Source organism: Pyxicephalus adspersus, chromosome 11 (genome assembly GCF_032062135.1).
Source record: "Pyxicephalus adspersus chromosome 11, UCB_Pads_2.0, whole genome shotgun sequence".
Classification (NCBI taxonomy): domain Eukaryota; kingdom Metazoa; phylum Chordata; class Amphibia; order Anura; family Pyxicephalidae; genus Pyxicephalus; species Pyxicephalus adspersus.
The window spans coordinates 26,974,001-26,994,306 of record NC_092868.1 but is presented as its reverse complement, the minus strand read 5'-3'; the positions used below and the strand labels follow the sequence as shown (position 1 = coordinate 26,994,306).

The 20,306-nt window shown below is 37.1% G+C and overlaps 1 protein-coding gene across 2 annotated transcripts; it reads left to right on the top strand.

The window, feature by feature from the left end:
• The first annotated feature begins 5,975 nt into the window (after window positions 1–5,975).
• On the top strand, window positions 5,976–20,294 carry LOC140341076 (cell adhesion molecule CEACAM7-like). 2 transcript variants are annotated; one of them, XM_072426609.1, is made up of 8 exons: window positions 5,976–7,453; window positions 9,714–10,070; window positions 13,241–13,507; window positions 14,575–14,832; window positions 16,717–16,836; window positions 16,978–17,049; window positions 17,866–17,939; window positions 20,027–20,294. In XM_072426609.1, the coding sequence occupies exons 1-8, from the start codon at window positions 7,432–7,434 to the stop codon at window positions 20,063–20,065; spliced, it is 1,209 nt and encodes a 402-aa protein (XP_072282710.1). In that variant the 5' UTR covers window positions 5,976–7,431; the 3' UTR covers window positions 20,066–20,294. The 2 variants fall into 2 exon arrangements, with proteins under 2 accessions (XP_072282710.1, XP_072282709.1); XM_072426608.1 differs by lacking the exon at window positions 20,027–20,294 and adding an exon at window positions 19,394–19,980.
• Window positions 20,295–20,306: the final 12 nt, after the last annotated feature.

Genomic DNA, 20,306 nt, shown 5'->3' with positions numbered 1-20,306 from the left:
GATTAGATTGCAGACAATGCAGTTTTTTACATTTTTAACTGTATTAGGCTGCATTTTTTGTAATGGACTTCAACAGCTACCTATATCTACCAGAGATTATGGCTCTCTGTTATATTTCCTAAGGTTAGGGGTCTCACTCACTTTTATATAATTTATTGTAAATTTAAATCCTTACTGAATGACAATTTGCCAAAACTGTTTATGTATATTAGGAGTGTATAAAACAGCATTTTGCCTTCTTTTCCTCTTTTTATTGTGCGTCACAGTGCTGTTGATTCCCTATGTGCTCCTTGCAGTCACTTTCTGTTCTCTCTAATACTCTCTCTGTGGCATGTCGCTGCTCTAAGTGAGCCTCCTGATAGAGACAATGGAGTAACCCGCCTGTGTCAACAAATGGCATGACTTGTAGAAACATAGACCTTAATTTCATAATTACTTGATATTATTTTAATGAATGCTGTAAAATATAAAAGATTAAACTAAACTACATTAATGTGTTATTGCTTATTAGAGATTTTAATGACTGGATTTAAATCTACTTTAAATAATAATACATATAGCCAAAGCCAGCTTGTTTAGGACTGTTCAGCTTTCATTTCAGACATTTCAGGGTTTCTTCTGAGCTGCTTTTAAACTTTCAACTGACTGAACCACTTTTGGGAGTATGCCCGTTTATTTAAGCAAGAGGGAATTCCAGCTGGAAGAGTGAGAACCCCTTCCTCAGGAGTTCTCAGGAGGGTTTTATCCATAAAGTCCCTAAGAGATGTAAAAAAAATGCCAGGTTACTTATTACTGCAATATTAGCCAAATATCACTGTTAGGTGGACAGTACCTTTAAAGTATAAGTCAGGTGCATTTTACATTTACAAGAGGACATACTGAGCGCATAAAATGTGTATTCTAAGTACATGACATTCAGTAAAGGTTTACATCTTCTTTATCAAATCTTGCTTTGTCTATAAACTGTTCCACTCCCCAGCATTTGCCAGCAGCACTCCCAACACTTACACAGACAGGGCACCTGACCCCACCCTTTTATAGAGAGGGGAATGGCTTAGCCAACCATCCTCCTATTGGCCATTCTAAGTCAGCTGAACTAAGGATAGCCTTTGAAGTTAAAAGGTCAGGAAGTGCAGTTCTTTGGTAAAAAAGTAATGTGATGATTTTTTCACAGGAACTTCAAATGATGTGCTTTGTCGAAATTTACCACAAACCCATGGTAGTGGTAAACCTGAGAGCATGTTCAGACTTGCTTCGGGGTCGAGTAATCCGACATGGCCCCTGGCACCGTGCAGGTTGCTCAGTCACATATTGTGGTGCTGATTCCTAAAGGACCAGCATCTGGACATTTGACAGCTGGTGGCAGTGGCACTGATACAACTCACTGCCACCCCATTTATTCTCTGTGTGGGGATCTTTCATGATCATTTCCAGTGACAGGTGAACGCACGAATTTGTATGTTTGATGGATAGGGGCGGATGAGATAAAGGCACCTGCTGTGCTTTCCTCCAATAAAATGCACAGTGGCTATTTCCAATTGGTAATTCATTGATCCGTTGGGACTGATCATTGAACAACATCAGGGGACCATTTTGCACGTCAGTTTTTTACCCCCAAATGTCACCCCATGACAGGAAGTTTGTTATGGGTAGGTTGACCAGGTAAATGGCTTGTTAAAAGGCTAAAGATACGATAGAGATAAAATGGGGGCTGACACTGCTAGTCTCTACTAAAATGCAAGAAACCTGGCTGTCCTGCTGATATACTTTAAATCACTCACCTGAAATATGTATTCAGACTTTTTAAATGCTACAGCAGGTGTGCAGACCCAGGAAACTCAAGCGCAGTCTCTTAAAGATAAGTAAACTTGCCATATAGTTTGAGATCGACCATGCATCGACCATGCATTTTGCAAGGTACCTCTATTTAAAGGACCCCTTTACCTCAACAGAAAATACTAGTACATACACATAAATACAAATCTAGACATTAGGAGATAAAGAAAAAACTTTTTTTTACCTTACACTACAGATTCCAGGTTGCTAAAAGTTTATGATGTCATTCAACCTTGAACTGGTCTACTAGAAAAACTCAGGATGCCAAATCTCACAAGTATGTACTTCTGGACTGTGCAAGAGCACAAATAATACTCAAAGTGAACACAGCTTTATCTACTTTTGCAAGGAAAATACACTTTCTAAAGAAGCAATATTAGGTCTTTGACAAAGATGAATTACCCTAACATATGTTGATTTGTTTGGAATATAAACTGATGTTTGTTTTTAAAGTCTGAGGGAACCCCTTCTACAAACGAATATAGCTTCAGGTAATGGTACATTTTGCATAACCCCTTGGTATTCAATGATAGAAGGGCCCCATACCTGTAGCAGAAATATTTCAAGTTTTTTTAAGGTATTTTTTAGCTTGGCACAGGATATAAAACAGTTATAGTAGAGTATCTGACTTTATGGCAATGCTGCTTCTATAGGGTCTGTGATATTCTACAGTCTTGTAATCACTGGGAGGTTTTAGAATTTGAATTTGAAGTTTTTATGAACCTGTAATACAGTGATGAATATGATGATCAGGTGGAGCTGAGCTGGGAAGGATTTAGTGCATGCTGACATCAGTATTAAAAAGGTCCGGTTAATGGTTCTTGACCATACTTTTGTAGAAGGGGAATTATTTTTTTTATTATTTCAAATCTATTTTTGCTTTGTTCTGTTTTAATTCTCACCTTTAGCATACATATATAAAGTATGCATATACCGGGATACACAAATCACATATATATGATATTTGTAAGTAGCAAAAATCTTACACCTTTTTATTTCAATCAGACCTTGGCCGAACAGTGACTAGTGTTCATTTCTTTTAAAATCAAACCAAGTGACAGATGTTTGAGTAAATTTTGTATTTGTCCCAAATCCAAACAGCAACACTAGTCCCTGCTAAGTAACATCACACACAATAACGTATAAAGCAAAAAGTTTGCTGCTATGTTCCCCAAAAAATACGACTGAGCATTTAACAGCATTTGTTTGACATTTTTCTGTCCAATCTCATACAAATGAAAGACAGCAAAATTATGTTTCACACTGTTACCACAATGAACAGAAATTGGGTATTGTTTATCTTGACATCAACTGTAAACAATACAACACATTTGGAGACAAAGGAAATGGCTTTATATTTTTTTTCCCCACGGTAGCTGACACTATTATCAGGTAACGATTCAGTAGCAGAAACTAATAAAGCTAAATAAATAATAAATCTATCCTCAGTTCTTGATAAACTTATTAGAACTTGTTATTTGTGTGTATGCCCACCTAAAAACTGTTACAGTTTGGCTTTGTTCACACTATAACAGATGTTTGTGATAATGGCCCCATTTATTACATTGAAGGCAGTGCACAAAAATGGACAGAAAAGACAGACCTGGAGCAAAGGGATGGTAGGAGAATAGTGGAAGGCCTGCATAACTGGGGGAGACAGGGAGCAGGCAGTGATAGGTTAATAGGTTAAGGTGGAGTTGTCTTGGAGGAAAGATAGGGGTGGGTTAAGGTGACTAGAAGGGATGGGGGTGAAAAAGGTTTAAAGGGCAAGGAAGAGAGAGGAAGCGATCAGACTGTGAAGGGACAGAGAGAGGGAAAAGTTTTCCCACCCTCTCCTTTTTTTTGGGGTATGTTAGTGGATTGCGGAGAGCTAATCGAAGGAAGTTGGTTTGGGTTGTGGTTTCAGGGGGGTGGGAGATCCACCAATTACATTGTTGTGTTGGAGGATCATGTTTAGAAGGGTTGTGGTTGGGGACTGTGATTAGTGATGATAATGATCCCGAGCCTGGTGATTGTGGCAGGAAGCATACATATCATGGTGCACAGATCCTAAAAAGGGGTTAGTGTGAAGGGGAGACCTTCGAGGACAGGTAACCAAAAAGGAGAATGCTAGGTAGATTGTTATTTAATTGTAACGGGTTATTGATATTACAATGTTCAATTTGTTTTGTTATTGGGAAATTCATTACAATGGTATGTTTATTTAAGAAGTTATTTATTTAATTTAAAAAGGCCTACGGACCATTTAACCAAAGTTGGTGTTTGGGGGGTGGGGGGTGTTTAATAACTCCGGTACTCTGTCATGTATGCAGCAGTGTATTGTAGCAATGCACTGTACTGTACTGCATCCTGTATAATTTCTGTCTGTGCAATGTCTGATGTTCTTGCCTATCAGACACTATGTAAGGGGCAGGGTACCACATTGTTCCAGACACCGAGCCTGGATTTTTTAATCTCTCCAAGACTGGAGAAGATAGACAACACGGGTGAACCTGGGTGATCCAGTAAACCTAGAATCAATTTCTTAAAATCACTTTCTATTGGCTAATGTTTTCAATCCTGGACCAGATACATTGCAGGTTTTCTTGATCACCCATGTTCACGAATGGCTGGCTATCTTCTCCAGCCTTGGAAAGATTTGATAAGTATTATTGTATTATGGTTAGACTTATTGATTAGACTTATTTTCTTATGATGAGGTTAAGTAGCTAAAGGGAGTTAGGCTGTTCACATTGCAAATTGATGTATCCCCTTGCAAGGGATATTTCACTTAACTTAGTTATTTTGATGTTCGTGCGAAAAAAAAAAAAAAAAAAAACCTTCAGTGCCTTTGGGTAATCATTGCAAATGGAAATAACAGTACAATGTGAACAGGAAGTAACAAGTTCACAGGGTTTTTTGACATGATCAACCGATATTTTTTTATATTTGTCAAGCAATATATTTTTTAACAAAACAACCAAAAGGCTGTCAATAAAAGAAGCATATTGTTTGTTGAGTTTGTTGAGTGTTACCAATATATATGCAGCTTAACAAGTGTAATGTAGATATATAGATAATATAGATATAGTTTTTACCTCCTTACTATATAAAACATGCAAAAAGAGTTTTCTTTTTCTCAACAAACCTTAAAATGGGTATTTTAGATCTGAAAACTACCTTAAACCCAAAACATTACATTTTTTCTGAAAGCAATGTTTAAAATATAATTCACCTTGGAAAAATAACTTCAAAAAAGATACTGGTGCAAAATTTCAGGTACTTAAAATTTTTAATTTTTTTTTAGAAATAACTATATTTAATGGCCACCTATTGATTTTTCTGCCATGTGTAACTATATGTCCTAAGCAATTGCCATTTTTTTTAATTAATTTTTAAATTGTTTATGTATTTTTCAATTATTAATATGAATGTCTTGTATCCATGTCGCCTCTGGCAAATCACACCATGCTTCCACTTTTTCACATACACCAAGATCAGTTCCTGGGGAGCCAATTACCTAACTGCATGTTTATAGGATGCAGGGGAAAACTGAAGAGCCTGGAGGAAACCCACATAAACAACATAAACTACGACCAAGGGCTCTGTATTGTAAAGGCAAGAGTGCCACTTGTTATTTTACTTAACTTTTTTACTATTACTTTTTTTTTACTACTTTTATTTTTATTATTATTTTTTTTATTAGTTTTATTTTTTATGTCCCTTTTTTCACTATGAAAAGGGGGGGGGGGGGGACAACAAATCCCTATTTAACAGTATAGTGCAAGAAATTGGTTTCCTAATTTATTTATGTTTTTATGTATTTTATTTTTATTTTTTTTGACAAGCACCTCAGTGACAGTATTGCAGGTGACAGTTCCTCTTTATGGAGACATCAGATAACTATTTTGAAATTGGGGGGGGGGGGCAAGTTCCCATAGGTCTCCCTGATCCCCAATCCCCAGTTGAGAATAACCAAATGTTTGGCAAATATATGCTGGAAACTTTTAATAAAATATGTTATTTTAGAATATTTTGCTTACAGGTGGTAACATTAAATGCTTCTATATTTAAAATTTAAAAATTTCTTTCTTTTAGCTAGTTTCTCCAAGGAGTTTCTTGCGGAGGAGCTACATTAAGGTGAAAAAAGGGGGTGTGTTGGAGGTTGTGGGGTTAGTGGGTGGTGTAGGAGGATTTGGGTCAGTAGGGATGGAGGTTGGAAGGTCCTCAGGGGCAGTCCTGGAGAAAGTGGCATTTTTTTGTGTTGCGGAGTACCACTTTAAGTGAGGTGTCTCCAGTCGTGTAGTAGAAGGTGGCGGAGATATATCTGGTAAGATTGGTAGGGTCTGGCATTGTTCCCAGGCCAGTGGAGTGTGGCTGGGAACAAGAAGGTGCTGGTGGCGGGCTCAAAATGTTTGGCTTGAAAATAATTTAAAGACACTATTCATAAAATATGAAAGGAATAAGTCATGTAAATGAAAAAAGAATATGCATGTGATTTATTTCTAGATTTGTTTTCCTGTTTTGTGGAAATACCTTGATGGGGAAAAAAGTGGATGCAAATTCTTGAATTCAGCACCCCAAAAAACATAACAGCCTGTGTAATGAGACCCTTCCATGTCATAAACCTGGCTGGAAAGTAGATTGTGTATGGAGGAGAAGGCAAATAATATCATTGCTGCTCATACCACTGTTACCTGACTGACAGTAAAGCGTTAAAAGAAAATTCTGGCAATCTTTGAAACCTCCCAAAAAAACTGTATTATACTTTTTGTGTGCTGGTCTTTGCAGTAACATCGTTTCTAAAGCGCTAAAAGAGAAATGTTATTCTTTAACTTAATGTTCCCAGATGCCACAACCACTTTCTGCCAACTTTGCAAAATGAGAATAATTAGGACATGAACTGTTGGCACTCATCCTCTATTTTAGTAATGTTATATAAATAAGAGCAACATGGGCAGAGTTGGTGGAAAGGTCAGAAGGGTATGGGTGGAATTGGCTCAATTAATTGGAGCACAATCAAGCTTCACAAACCTCAAAAGTACAGACATGCCTGACATGTCATAATCATGTTGCTGCTGGCTCTTTACAATCTAAGTAAGTTGAAAATAATATCAACTTGTGGATGACCCAGTATTGGTGAGCTCAAATCACCTCTTCTTCTTCCACCGCTTCCTCCCAAAATCTAATCAGCCAATTTCAGGTGATCCATTACCAGGCCCCTTCTTCTTCCTTCCATACCAAATTCAGCACACTCCCCGATTAAGCCCATAATGAGCATTATGAAGAATGTTTTCAGCATTCCATCTTTAAAAAAAAAAAAAAAGCGATGGAGAGGATGAGGATATTTTATGTCCCAACACCTAACCCCTAATTTCTCCTGAAGAGGAAGAGGAGATGAACCATCCAAAGGAGAACCAGTTAACCTTCCTCAAGCCATATATTAAGAGGGAGAAATGAGGCCTTAGGTAAGATGTGGGTGACTGGAGTGTGTGTGTGTCAACACAGGAAGCCTAATATCTTAAAAGCTTTAAGGTTGTGACCAGTTGCTACCCACATCCTCATTCAGGTGTGAGAAAGAAGCAGTGGACTGCTAAGCAGAGACAAGGTCACAACATGCTGTGCTGTATTACTACAGGTAATGTAAGGCTCTGTCAGGTATCCTAATATTTTTTTTTGTTTTAATTTTTTGCTTTTGCTTTACAGTGTACTTTTACATGTTTAGCCTTAGTGTGATGAGCCCCGACTTCAGAAACTGAGAGAATGAGAACTGAATTATCACTAGCTGTTTGCAACTAATGATTTTAGAAATAGGTATACTGGCAATTTTTCTGCATGCCTTTATACATGTATCATATATGTATATTCTGTAGAGAATCAACATTGCAAGAACCACATTTTTATCTTTGAAAATTATTTGAAATTATTATTGTGCATCACATAACTGCAATGTAGATAATCCAGCACTGCTTGCAATGTTTACCACAACCAAGATGCTACCACAGCTACCACATCATACTGACCCTGACATACTAAAGCTTAAATCTCAAATAAATTTGTTCATACTGAATTTCAGAGTCCTCAGTTTTTAGTTTATTAAAAAGATGAAAGTCACATCTACTTCTCTGAGCTCCACTCTGTAATGTATTTCACCCCCAGGCTTAATTGTAGCTGTAAAACTCAACAGCCCCTCTTAAAGGGAAAGTAAAGTTTACTTTGGGTGCAATTTACCGTATTTTTCGCTCCGGCATATAAGACACCCAATTTTAAAGGAGGAAAATCTAGAAAAAAAAGATTCTGAAAGATTATTCCCCTTCTGATCACCCTGTGCCAATTTAAATTCCCCTTCTGATCACCCTGTGCCAATTTAAATTCCCCTTCTGATCACCCTGTGCCAATTTCGCTGGGTCTGCAGGAAGGCGGAGACACGCGCTGCAGCCAGGAGGAGAGGAGAGAAGACGAGAAGCACGCAGGATCGCGGGATCGCGGTATCGAGTAAGTATGTTACCGGTTTTAATTATTTTTAAAACTTGCATTCGCCGTATAGGACGCACCCACTTTCCCCCCCCAGTTTTAGGGAAGAAAAAGTGCGTCTTATACGCCGAAAAATACGGTAATTTTTATTCTAGTGTTTACCTTTAAAGTAGAAAAAAACCTTTTTAGATTCCCTAGGAGCTGAAAGAATATTTGTAAATTTGCAAAGTGACCACTCCATAGCTGTGATGTCCACAGTTTCATCTTCTCCCCATCTTCGTTCATGTTCAAGAGTCTTTGGTTGTTCTGATTGTGTGGCCAGGCCCGGATGACATAACATTCATGCATGCGCAAAGGGGTTTATTTAAACACCCAGCATCTTCTAGGTGCCAGAGTTGAAAACTGAGCTGTACAAGGATATCCCATGGTGTACATGATTGTGCAGCCGCCCCTTTCTGCCACTGTAGGTAGTCTGACAGATGTGTCTCACTAAGCAAGGTGTTGGGCTATATAATGACATTGTGCCATGCTTCCATATGCTGCTGTTGCAGCATGCCCGTGTGGGGAGAGTGACATTGTGTATACATGGCACCATGCAACTGTGGTCAGATAGATGAAGAAATCAAACTGAACATTCTGAAGTGGATCTGCTTCTTTGATTGGTGTGGTCACTTTTAATCAGGAAACAGAGAACTAGCAGGTACCACATGGTATTTTATGGTAAAAGAGATTGCAGGGACAAAAGAAGATAGCGCCAGATAAAAGATGACATTTCTACTATTTCAGCTTTAAAGTATACATACTCAAGTGAATTGTGTCTGACATTTTTACTTTCTTCCTTTCTTTATTGAATATAAAGATTTGTAGTTTAACAACAGAAGAGAGCAATAACTCAATTTCTTGATCTCCATTAATAAAGTAATTCTTCAAGCTGGACTAGCACCTTGACCACTATGTGTAGTATAGTATTGTTCGGTTATTGTGTAGTACTAAAAAGCAGGAAGCAGCAACTACATATGCAATGGGAATTATGGCTGCCCCAATGTCACTTATACTTACTATACACAAAAATAAAGGTACATAGTTAGTTGGGTTGATAAGTCTATTAACTTCAACCACAAGGAAGATATTGTGTTGATATATGGTCAGAAAAGTTTGAATAACTGACATTTTTGTTACTTTTGCTAATTGCTGGTATGTGATCATTCACAGACCTGTAATAAATCACCTGGAAGTGTTTGCTATAATTTTTCATCCTGTATTTTTAAATTTAGGGATTTGGTGTGGCAGTCAGGATTGGATGCCTACTAACAGTAGGGTTTTATTTAACTACAATATACTATAATTTCTCAACATCATATACTGTGTTTTATTGTAGTGTTTTTTTAGGTTGTGTAAACTAGGATGTCACTTTTGTCTTTTAGTTCTACTCGGTGTGTGGGTGAATGTGGCCTGTGAATCGATTAATATACAACTTACCCCTCAATATCCAGTAATTCAGGGAAATGTCACTCTGAATGTTTCTGGGATAACTGATGGCATTCTTTATTACACCTGGCATAAAGGGTCAAATTCATCACCCCAGAATCAAATTCTTGGCTATTTTCCCGGTTATAGCATACCTGTTGTTCCTGGGCCCCTTAACAACTTCAGAATCACCGCCTTTCCCAGTGGATCATTACAGGTATCTAAACTTCAGTCTACAGACCGGGGAAAGTACATAATAAAAATACAGACACAGAAAAGAGCATTGGAAGGTACTTTATTGCTGGCTATCTATGGTGAGTAACAAAATAGGGTGATCAAGAATAAACTTTGTTATTGAAACTGTACAAAAACACCAATCAATATCTTACAATTTTATACAAACCAAATGATCCTTGAATGTCTCGTAGCAATTTCCTGCTCATTCTATATTTGTTCCCTGATACAAGCAGAAAGAGTGGGGAGAGCAAATTAAGCAGATTATGGAATGAGCCACACATGTACAACACATCTCCTTACCCAAAATATGAGATTTGCAATACTGTGCACAAGTTTTAGGCAGGTGTGAAAAAAGCTGTAAAGTAAGAATGTTTTCATGATTTAAAATTTTAAGTTTATTTCTTAACAATGTACAAAATGAAAAGTGAAGAAAAACCTAAATCTAATCAATATTTGGTGTCACTACCATTTGTAGGCACACTTACACAAAGGGATTTTGCTGGACTAGCCAAACTCAGTTACCAAGGTCACATTTTGGAAGAACGTTTCATTTCACAGGTCAATACTGAAAACCGCAACAAAACACAAGGTAGGTATATTACAGCAAGGTCTCCCCCATGCAAAAATTTCAAAACAGACTGGGGTTTCAAGATGTGCTTTTCAAGCTCTTTTTAAAAAGCACAAAAAATGGGCAACACTGACGTTGCAGTGGTTAACCAAGGAAACTTAGTGTGGCAAGTGGAAGACACATAATGCCTGCTTCCATTTGAAACGAAGATGTACAGCAGAGCCATCTGCCCAGAACTGGCAAAACCCTTTGGGATCGAGGATTAGGAGAAGTCTGGCCAGAAGAGGTCTTCATTTAAAAATTCCGGGCAAAAAAAAACATACTTCTAATGTGGAAACAAGGCTAAGCTCAACTATGCACAAAAACAGAAAAAATGGGATCCAGAAATGGCAGCAGGTGCTTTGCTTTGATAAGTCAAAATTTAAAATATTTTGCTGTAGAAAAAAATAGTTTGGTTGCCTAAGGGCTGGAGAGCAGTACCATGATGAATGTCTGCAGGCAACAGTGAAGCGTGGTGAAGTTGGTTGGAAGTTTTGGGATGCATTTCTGTAAATAGAGTTGAAAATTTGATCAGGATTATTGGTGTCCTCAATGCTGAGAAATACAAGTAATAACTTATCCATCATGCAATACTTTAAAATTGTTTCTGCAGGACAATGCACTCAAACAGCCAATGTCATTGGTAACTATCCCCAGCGTAAAGGAGAACAAGGAGCTCTGGAGGTGATGGTATGACCCACACTGAACCCAGATTCTAACACCATTAAGTGTGTATGAGATTACATGAATAGATAAAAGGATTTGAGGCAGCCTTTATCCTCAGAAGATCTGTTGTTAGGTCTCCATAATGTTTGGAACAACCTACCTGCTGATTTCCTTCAAAACCTTTGTACATGTGTACTTAGAACAGCGGTGACCAACCCGTGGTCTGCAGACCACTGGTGCTACGCGAGAAGATTTTGGGACCAAAAGGTTGGCGACCGCTGACCTAGAAGATGGTGATGGTGTTTTAAAGGCAAAGGGTGGTAACACCAAATATTGATTTCATTTATATTTCTCTTCTGTTCATTTACTTTGTTGTTTGCATTGTAAGGTCATAAAAATAAACCATTAACACTTCTGTTTGTGAAAGCTTGCAGCATTTTTCACAGCTGCCTAAACTTTTGCACAATATTATATTTTCTGATAAGGTATGCATTTCTACAATAAAGTGTTATGCCTATATTAAATTTGTATTAAACAAATTAATGTAGCTCTGTATCTATTAATATAGTCATTTTATTTAGGTGCAGTCAGCATACATACCCTAATCTGAACCAGTATTAGTCTCTTGCAATCTCCTGTAGACCTCAGAAAGGAAAAGAGAGAAACAGCTCAAGGAGAATCAGGTTGCACGTGCGGATAGGTTGCAGTGCTCTAGGTGGTAAGCATAATGATAACAATTTAAATAAACAGTGTGCTGCTTTTTCTATTACTGACACATCACAAAAAAATATATGGAGATGACATGCAAGTAAAACTGCAAAAGAGAAAGACCAAGTTCATTTCCCTGCCAGGTAGAGATGTACCCCTGGGCAGAGCTTTACATATTTTAGCACTGAATGGTAATATATTTTTGGACTCCTTAGTAATTTACATATCTCAGTTAATTCACTTGTTTAAGTCTGTACTAAATGACCTAAGATTAACAGAAGGGGCTACTTTATATTCCCATGCAATGCTATACTAATCTACAGCATATCACATATTTCAGACAAGAGCTGGCAGGTCACGGAATACTGAACTCTACCTGATGTCTCATGACTCATTCCCAGGTCAATATTAAAGTTCTGGCATGTGTCATGTAGCTTCATTATAGTGCTTATATAGCCAACACCTTTATATTAGTGAAAGAAATAGTTAATGCCTGTTCCTGTTTTTTGTTTTTTTTATTTTGTGTTCTGTTTCACTTCCTGTACTGGAAAACCAAAAGTAATTACATGAAACAGAGTGAACACTTGTCCCCCTTTGAAGATTTAGCCTACTTTCTGTTCCACTGGCAACTGTAAACTTTTAGATTGCACCCTGGTGGCATAAGGGATGACCAGCGCAAATAAAAAAGGCTAAAAATTTCCAGTAGGACACAGACAACAGTAAAAACTTAGCAGAGGTTACATTCTTGGTACAGATACATCCATGAGTTCTTGCAAAATTTTTCCCAACACTCATCCAACTTTCATAAAACAGTCATGCATTCTTAACATAAGATTCAATCTACTTCGTTATGGATTGCATGGCATTTCCCAGGAAAGTTTCCTTATGCTAACAACAGTGAACTATGCTTAGGTAATGTGTATATTGCATAGGAAGCCTGTGGGGGCCAAGAGAACAATGCAGAAGCACAGTTGGAAAATAGGGACTAGCACTGTCATCCAGAAAATGGAGTTAGGCTCTTTATGACAGAATCACCAAGTTTTTTTTTAATAAAAGATGCTGATTTTAATGTATTAAAGATGACTTTTGAAATTGTAACACGTTTAAATTTATATGAAAATGTTAAGGATAAAGGTAACATGTACTTCAACCAGCCCTCACATCGTAGCACAAGCCATTTTTTCTAAAAAAATATTATTTTAAATAAACTTGAATATATTACTTTTATTATCACTGATTTAATTTAGTTTTGTTTTTACTTTATAGATCCGGTTTCAAAACCTGCAATCACAGTATCCAATCTTCAGCCACAGGAAAATGATACAATTACCCTTACATGTACCTCTTCTAATGCTCAAAGGTTAATATGGAGTAAAGTGAATGGCAGACTGACATCTGGGGCCATCCTGTCATCAGATAATGGAACTGTTACCTTCTCCAGGACCAATCGGTTAGACACAGGAAACTATCAGTGTGAGGCTGAGAACGTGGCAAGTAAGAAGATCAGTGATCCCTACACACTAATCATATCTTGTGAGTATTAAAAAATGATAGCTTTAAGCATAGAGTAATGTCTCAGATAACAATGGGTAAATATTCTAACAAAACAATTGTACATTTACCAAGATCTGGTTGATAGGTGAACAGATGAGCAGTGAGCGTACATGCCAAAAGACATACAATAAAATCAACTTTTAGTTTTATCATCATAATTTGGCACATTGGGCCCAATTGGGACCCTCATATAGGCATGGGACAATGCTATAGATCCAAAAACATACGTTTTGACAAATTACCAATGGTTGCTTTAGATGATACCATGAATAACTGTAGATTGAGTTTTCCTCCATGTTTTTCCAGACCCATTTCAGATATATAGCACTTTCTGATACAACTATTTATCATACCCAAATGAGAAAGTCAATCCATATTTAGTTTAAAAAGGTATTCTATCAAACGAATCTATCTGTACTCGAGTCCTGCCAATACAAGTAGTTAAAGCTGAAATTAATCTTTAATTTTACCTTCCCTGGTTCTTCCTGTCCAATCAAAATTCTATTTAAATATTGAATACCATTTTGTCCATTTTTTTTCATGCTTGATTTTAGATCCATTGTTGCCACCACTGTAATGCAGGCAGATCAGAAGAATGCTGTACATAGCCTACTGAAATAACTAAGCTTTAATGCCCACATGTGATGCTACACTTCCATGACTGAAAGAGCTGAAATCAAATAAAACGAGCAAGAAGGTAAAAGGTTAGATGATAATGGACATCTATCAATTAAGCAGGCTATATCCCCACAAAATTGGTTCTGTGCCTTTTCCACCACTAACACCAGACTACATCTTACTTGTTATAATTGACAATAAAGCTGCCTCTAGCATGACCCGGATGGTCAAGATGTTTTTGTTTTGTTGATTAGTTAATCTATGTATTAAAGTTGAAGATACTTCAATGTTAAGGTTGACATTTGTAGTAGATTGAAGATGAGTTCTGGGTAGACTGACCTTTTACATAGACACATAATGGACCAACACAGGAAACATAAATGTTCAGGAGTTTTCTGTATTAAATTAATCATGTAACACTTTAACAGATGGTCCGGAAAACATGAAAATCACAGGCTCTACCCAAGTGACTGCTGGTTCTGCCATCTCATTGGTATGTGTAGCGGATTCTGTGCCCAATCCTAACTACAGATGGAGAATTAGTGGAAGTAACAGCACACTCTGTCACAATCACACACTCCTCATTGAAGAAGTCACCCCATTGAATGAAGGGAATTACACATGTGAAGTAAAGAATTTGGTAACAATGCACTCCTCCAGTGCCTCAATATTCATAACCGTAACAGGTAAGCTCAGTGATGAAATGTTCAAGTTACTAAGTGATAACTGTGTTAAGTGTTGTTGGCCAAAGGAAGCATTAGGTGTCTGAAAGCCAAAGTTTTATACTTTACAAATGTATTTGTGTTTATTGTATACCATTGTGTAATATGTTGGTGCTTCATAAATTAAAGAAAATGGTAGTACAATTTTGGGAATACCTAAATAAACAATACATCCTTTACCTTATCTATCTATTACAGGTAAAAGATGTAGAATAAATAATTTATTTTTTATAAGAAAAAAATTGTAATTAAAAAAAAATTTGCTTGGGGTTTCCCTATTTTTAGAACCAGAAACCTTTAATAGACCTGCTATCTATGTGAGTAGGAAATAAGCATATATGCGTGTATTTATTATTTGTGGGAGATCCTTTAAAATTGGAATTACTATAAACAAAAGGGGGAGAATGAAGCTCCTTTTCATTCATCAAAACCAGACACCCGTCTGCCCCCGACAGTGACAAGAGTAATTGTTAGAGGGGAGGCCCTAACTCCCATGATGTGACCCCACTCCCACGACAGCTTCTATATACAATATATAATTATTTCATGGATTTGGATCAGTGGTGGTCAACTTTCTTGACATAATGTGCCTCAAGTTTGGCCACTGACTTCACCAAAGGATAAATACAAGACAAGGAACATATTCATAAACTGCAGAGTTCATACTTTCCCCAGCCCTTAACAAATCAATATTTTTGTTCCCTACAGCCCTACCAAAACATACAAAATTTGATATTACTTTCAGCAAACTTCATAATAATTCAACAGAGGAAAAAGTTTCAGATGGTAAAAAAAGTAAACCAAACCATTTACTACTTTAATTTACTCTCACTGGCCTAAGTAAGCACTGAAATCATCTTTGTCTGCCAGGGTTCTCAGGACCACAATAAGTATGTTGCCTACTAAAGATTTATACTTTTTATCAAAAGGTAGCTTTATCAAAAAATTCAACAACTGTGTATGCTTTGCTGATGCTGGAGCCATTGTAGACCTCACTAGAGGGTACTGTTAGGCAATAGCTCTGCAGTGGTTTAAAGGTATATCTTCTATCCCAATATAGTATTACTATAAAATAAATAGTGCAAATGTTGTCTATATTTGTTTTTTGTCTTTGAACAAATATACAAATGATACGAATACATAAAATATAATATAGTATAGTGGAGTATACTGTGTGTATATGTATGTGTGTGTATATCTATATATATATATATATATATATATATATATATATATATATATATATTTATATATATTATAGTATTTATGTAAATCATTCAATTAAATTTGGGGAAAGTGTAAATCCCCATGCCAACTGGTAAGTACCGAACACTATTATTATTATTACACAGTATTTATATAGCGCCGTCATAATACGCAGCGCTGTACAAAGTCCATAGTCGCGTCACTAACTGTCCCTCAAAGGGGCTCGCAATCTAAAGTCCCTACCATAGTCATATGTCATTTATACAGTCTAAGGTCAATTTAGGTGGGAAGCCAATTAACCTCATTGCATGTTTTTGGGATGTGGGAGGAATCCGGAGTACCCGGAGGTAACCCACGCAGACACGGGGAGAATCTGCAAACTCCATGTATATATATAGTAAAACACTGGTAAATGAGAGGAAAGGGAGGAATTCACATATTCCCTATACTATAAATAACCCAGTTGATGCTACGGGGCAGAAGGACATTAAACAAATCTGTTTTTGTTAACCCATCACTCTTGTCACCACTTTTGAATAGCATAAACAGCTAATTTTTATTTCCTACAGACATATAGCATTTTTGATATTCTATTTAAAATACATTTGTATGTTTTGTATGTAACCATTTCTTCTTTTCTAGAATCCAATCTTAGGGCTATGGTTGGCTTTATCGGTGGCACAGTGGCCTTTGTGGTGATCATCATTGTAATTGTTGTGCAGTGCAAAAAACTTTCTTCCGCAGCAAAGAAAAAAGAGACAGGTATGTATATTGTATTACATTACCCTGTATTGTGCTTTGCACAGACAATGAATATGTTCACTAAACTGCTGCCTTATGTTGCTGCATATAGTAAATTTAGATTTCCTTTTCTTTTATTTGTATTGGCTATTTGGACTAAAGAAAAAAAGACCTGTCCAAAATTCAAGTCACAGCCTAATTACGACCAGTCAACACGTACCAACCTTGTCACAGGTATTCAATTAAAATAACTGAATATGTGCAGCTAGGGGGAATAGAACAAATGGGTCTGTGTATCAATGTTTACCCAAGATTAACACAAATTCCGTCCGAGTTTTACCCACTATTCATTAGATTCAATAACATAAAAATTGGGGAATTTTGTGTGAGTTAACTCGGACTGTTTCCCCAGCATTTAACATGAGGCTTTAAAAGCCCATGTTTTAAATTCAGGCATTCAGGTAAAAGCTTGCCTTTTTACCTAATTTTTGCAGTGCTTTTACAGCACTTTTTACAGCGAATATGTTTTCATGCGTTTATAAATGCGGGAAATCAATGGACCCATTTTCCTGCGTCAACTACGTGTTTTAATTTTTAGTGTTGCAAGAAGCGTTATCTTTACCACTAAAAATGTGCCCCCTGGTGTACATAAGCCCATTGGAATGCATAAGACTTTCAAACATGGGTTTTTAAAGCCTCAGGTTAAACGCTGGGGAAATAGCATTCAACCTGAGGGTCTGAGTAGACCCAACTTAACATTGCAGTTTCCCCTGTATAGTGAGCTCTGCAAGGTCTAGTGTCTACACCAGGTCATCTTTTGACAAAAGGCAACCTGTATATGAACCCTTTTTATACTTACCTTTATGGTGACCCATTTAAGGAAAGGACCTATTTCCTCATTAACCACTGTGGTTTCTACCTCCGGGCTATTTGTACCTGTAACAGCTGGAAAGCAGAAATTTAGTACATTTTGTAAATTGACCTTGTTACTACTTGGTACCAGAAGATGCTGCTGCCTACTAAATACTGCATGTGTTTATTCTATTTTAGTGCATGAGATTGAACCTGAAACATGCTACAAAATCACAGAGGAGGAGTTGTATGCAAATGTGGGAAATAAAGAGGTAATTATCAACAAAAGGCTTAAAAGACAGAAAGGTCTTTTCTCTATTGGGGTGAATACATTTCCAGGCTCAGTTCACAGATAGGTCTAAGGGGTACAAGTAGCAGGAGATGGGGCTGGGATGCACAATGTAAAAATAGGCAGCTCACAAACCACATCCAAACAGGTTCATCTAATAGCTCCCTGGTGAGGTGGGTAACCAAGTCTGTTAAAGTCATAATTTTAAAAGCAATTGTGGGTTCTTGTCTTATAATGAATCCTGTTGTGGGCATCATTTCCTGCAGGGACTTTCCCTGCTCTCCTTCCTGATGACCTAAGATCTCGGATCCCCCAAGAGTTTGGTCAAGGAGCCTTGGGCTTTCTGGTCCCACATACTCCTCATACTAATACTTCTGTTTCTTCTGATACTTATCCTATTTAAAATGCCCACCTCATTGGGTGCTAATTCCAGTAATTCGGCGCAGGTAAAATATTAATCACTGGTAACTGGACCCCTCTCTACCTGATTAGTAACCATAGGGCCACCAATCATTAGCTAGGAGAACCAGAACTCTAAACCAATCACATAAACCTTAGCCTCATTTAGAATATGCAGTCCACTTTTGGACAACAGTTCACAAAAGGTTATTGAGGAAATGGGGAAGTGCAGTGAAGGGCATCTAAACTAAGAGGAGGAATGTAGGAGATCAGCTATGAGGAAAGATTAGCCAAACTAAATCTATTCTCCCTTGAGATTTGAAATTTGAAAAGGGGGGGTGGGATCACCCTATATAAATATATAAATGATCCATATGAAGAACTCGCTTCTCAATGAATAATGAGAATGAAAAGTTTTTTTTAGCTGCCTGCTGGCCAGGTCATGGTCATGTGTGGAGAGAACAAGTAACGAATTGTTACTTCCTGTGACATAGTTATGTGTTACTGGACGTCGGCTCCCTACAGTTTTTGCAGGATTTGTTGTGTCTGCTAGGGTGTAAATAGAGATACTTGTAGATATAATGCACATCAGTAGAGTGACCTGTATTCTCACAGATGGACCAATGACATTATGAGACAGTGTATAAGAGTTGTCATCTGAGAATAGAAAGAAATGTTTACAAAGCAATGAATTGAATGTAATACTGCATCAGAAGTGAAATACATAAAAGCTACAAGTTTTCTCCAGTGGTTGTCAGGGGTCCATGGGCAATCAGCAGTTTGTGCCTCTCAGTTCAGATACCACTAACACCAGTTATCTTTTTGCCCAGCAACACTAATGTCCTGTGAATTGTGGGTATTGTTATTGTTAGGAGATTCCTAAGGAAGATTTCAATCTTCACCTTGTTCTTTATGACATAATACACTTTAAAAATTGTCATTACATGTAAAGTTCAATGTGTGTTTTTACAAAAAGATTATTATTGTTTATAGAAAAATCTAGCAAACACTATTTATTACCTGCATGTGGCTTTACAGGTAGTCCCCAAGTTAAGGACATCTGACATATGGACGAATCCTAGATATGAACGGGGCTTCCTTCTCCCTCGTGTGCAGGACGGAGGCTTGAAGGGGGTAGGGGGTCATTTTCATGACTTGCAGAAGAAGTCTTTTGCCAAACACAGCTAAGGTTGTCGGCGATCTTAGGAGCTCAGATGATCTGTAACACCTTGTAACTCTTTAATAACCAAGATAAACTCTGCAGCGGTTTCTTTTTGCATATCAAAGCACAGCTTGCTCCAGAAGTTAATGAATGTCTAGCCTCCATAAGTTTTTTTTTTGCTTTGTTTGTGATTTGCTCACTGTGAGGATTTTACACAGTAACTGAAACCACGCTGCCTAATAATATGTTGAGACAAACATTCTTTGCTAATTGCATTTAATAAAATAATGTACCTGTTCCGACTTATATACAAATTCAACTTAAGGACAAACTTACAGCCCCTATCTCGTATGTAACCCAGGGACTACCTGTATTTGGCTACAATATGTGGTAGGAACAACTATGATATTGCTTGAAAATTATTTTAATCACTATCCAGAAATAAAATTGCATCATAAAGGTTTGCACATTTTGTATGATTTAAGCTTACTTCTAATGTTTTGTTGCAGGTATTCTACACAAGTAACAGTCTTTACTTGACATCCTGAAGATTTGGTTTTGCATAAAAATGAAATGCGCTAAAAGGGAAAGTATCAAATTAAAGAAGAACTCAACTCAAAAAAAATTGTACTATAAAACACACAGGGGTTAAAGAGGAGGATTACCTTCTTCAAAATATTCATTTTTTTCCCAGCAGCCTTAAATAAAGACACACACAAATTAATATTTACAAATGTATTTACCTAATACAAGTTAAAACATCCATGTAAAAGATATATCAGCTGTTTT

Coding starts and splice junctions, on each gene's coding strand:
- LOC140341076 (XM_072426608.1), top strand. CDS start 7,432: ATGCTGTGCTGTATTACTACAG. Junction 14,833..16,716: donor AATATTCATAACCGTAACAG/GTAAGCTCAGTG, acceptor CTTCTTTTCTAG/AATCCAATCTTAGGGCTATG. Junction 16,837..16,977: donor AGCAAAGAAAAAAGAGACAG/GTATGTATATTG, acceptor TTTGGACTAAAG/AAAAAAAGACCTGTCCAAAA.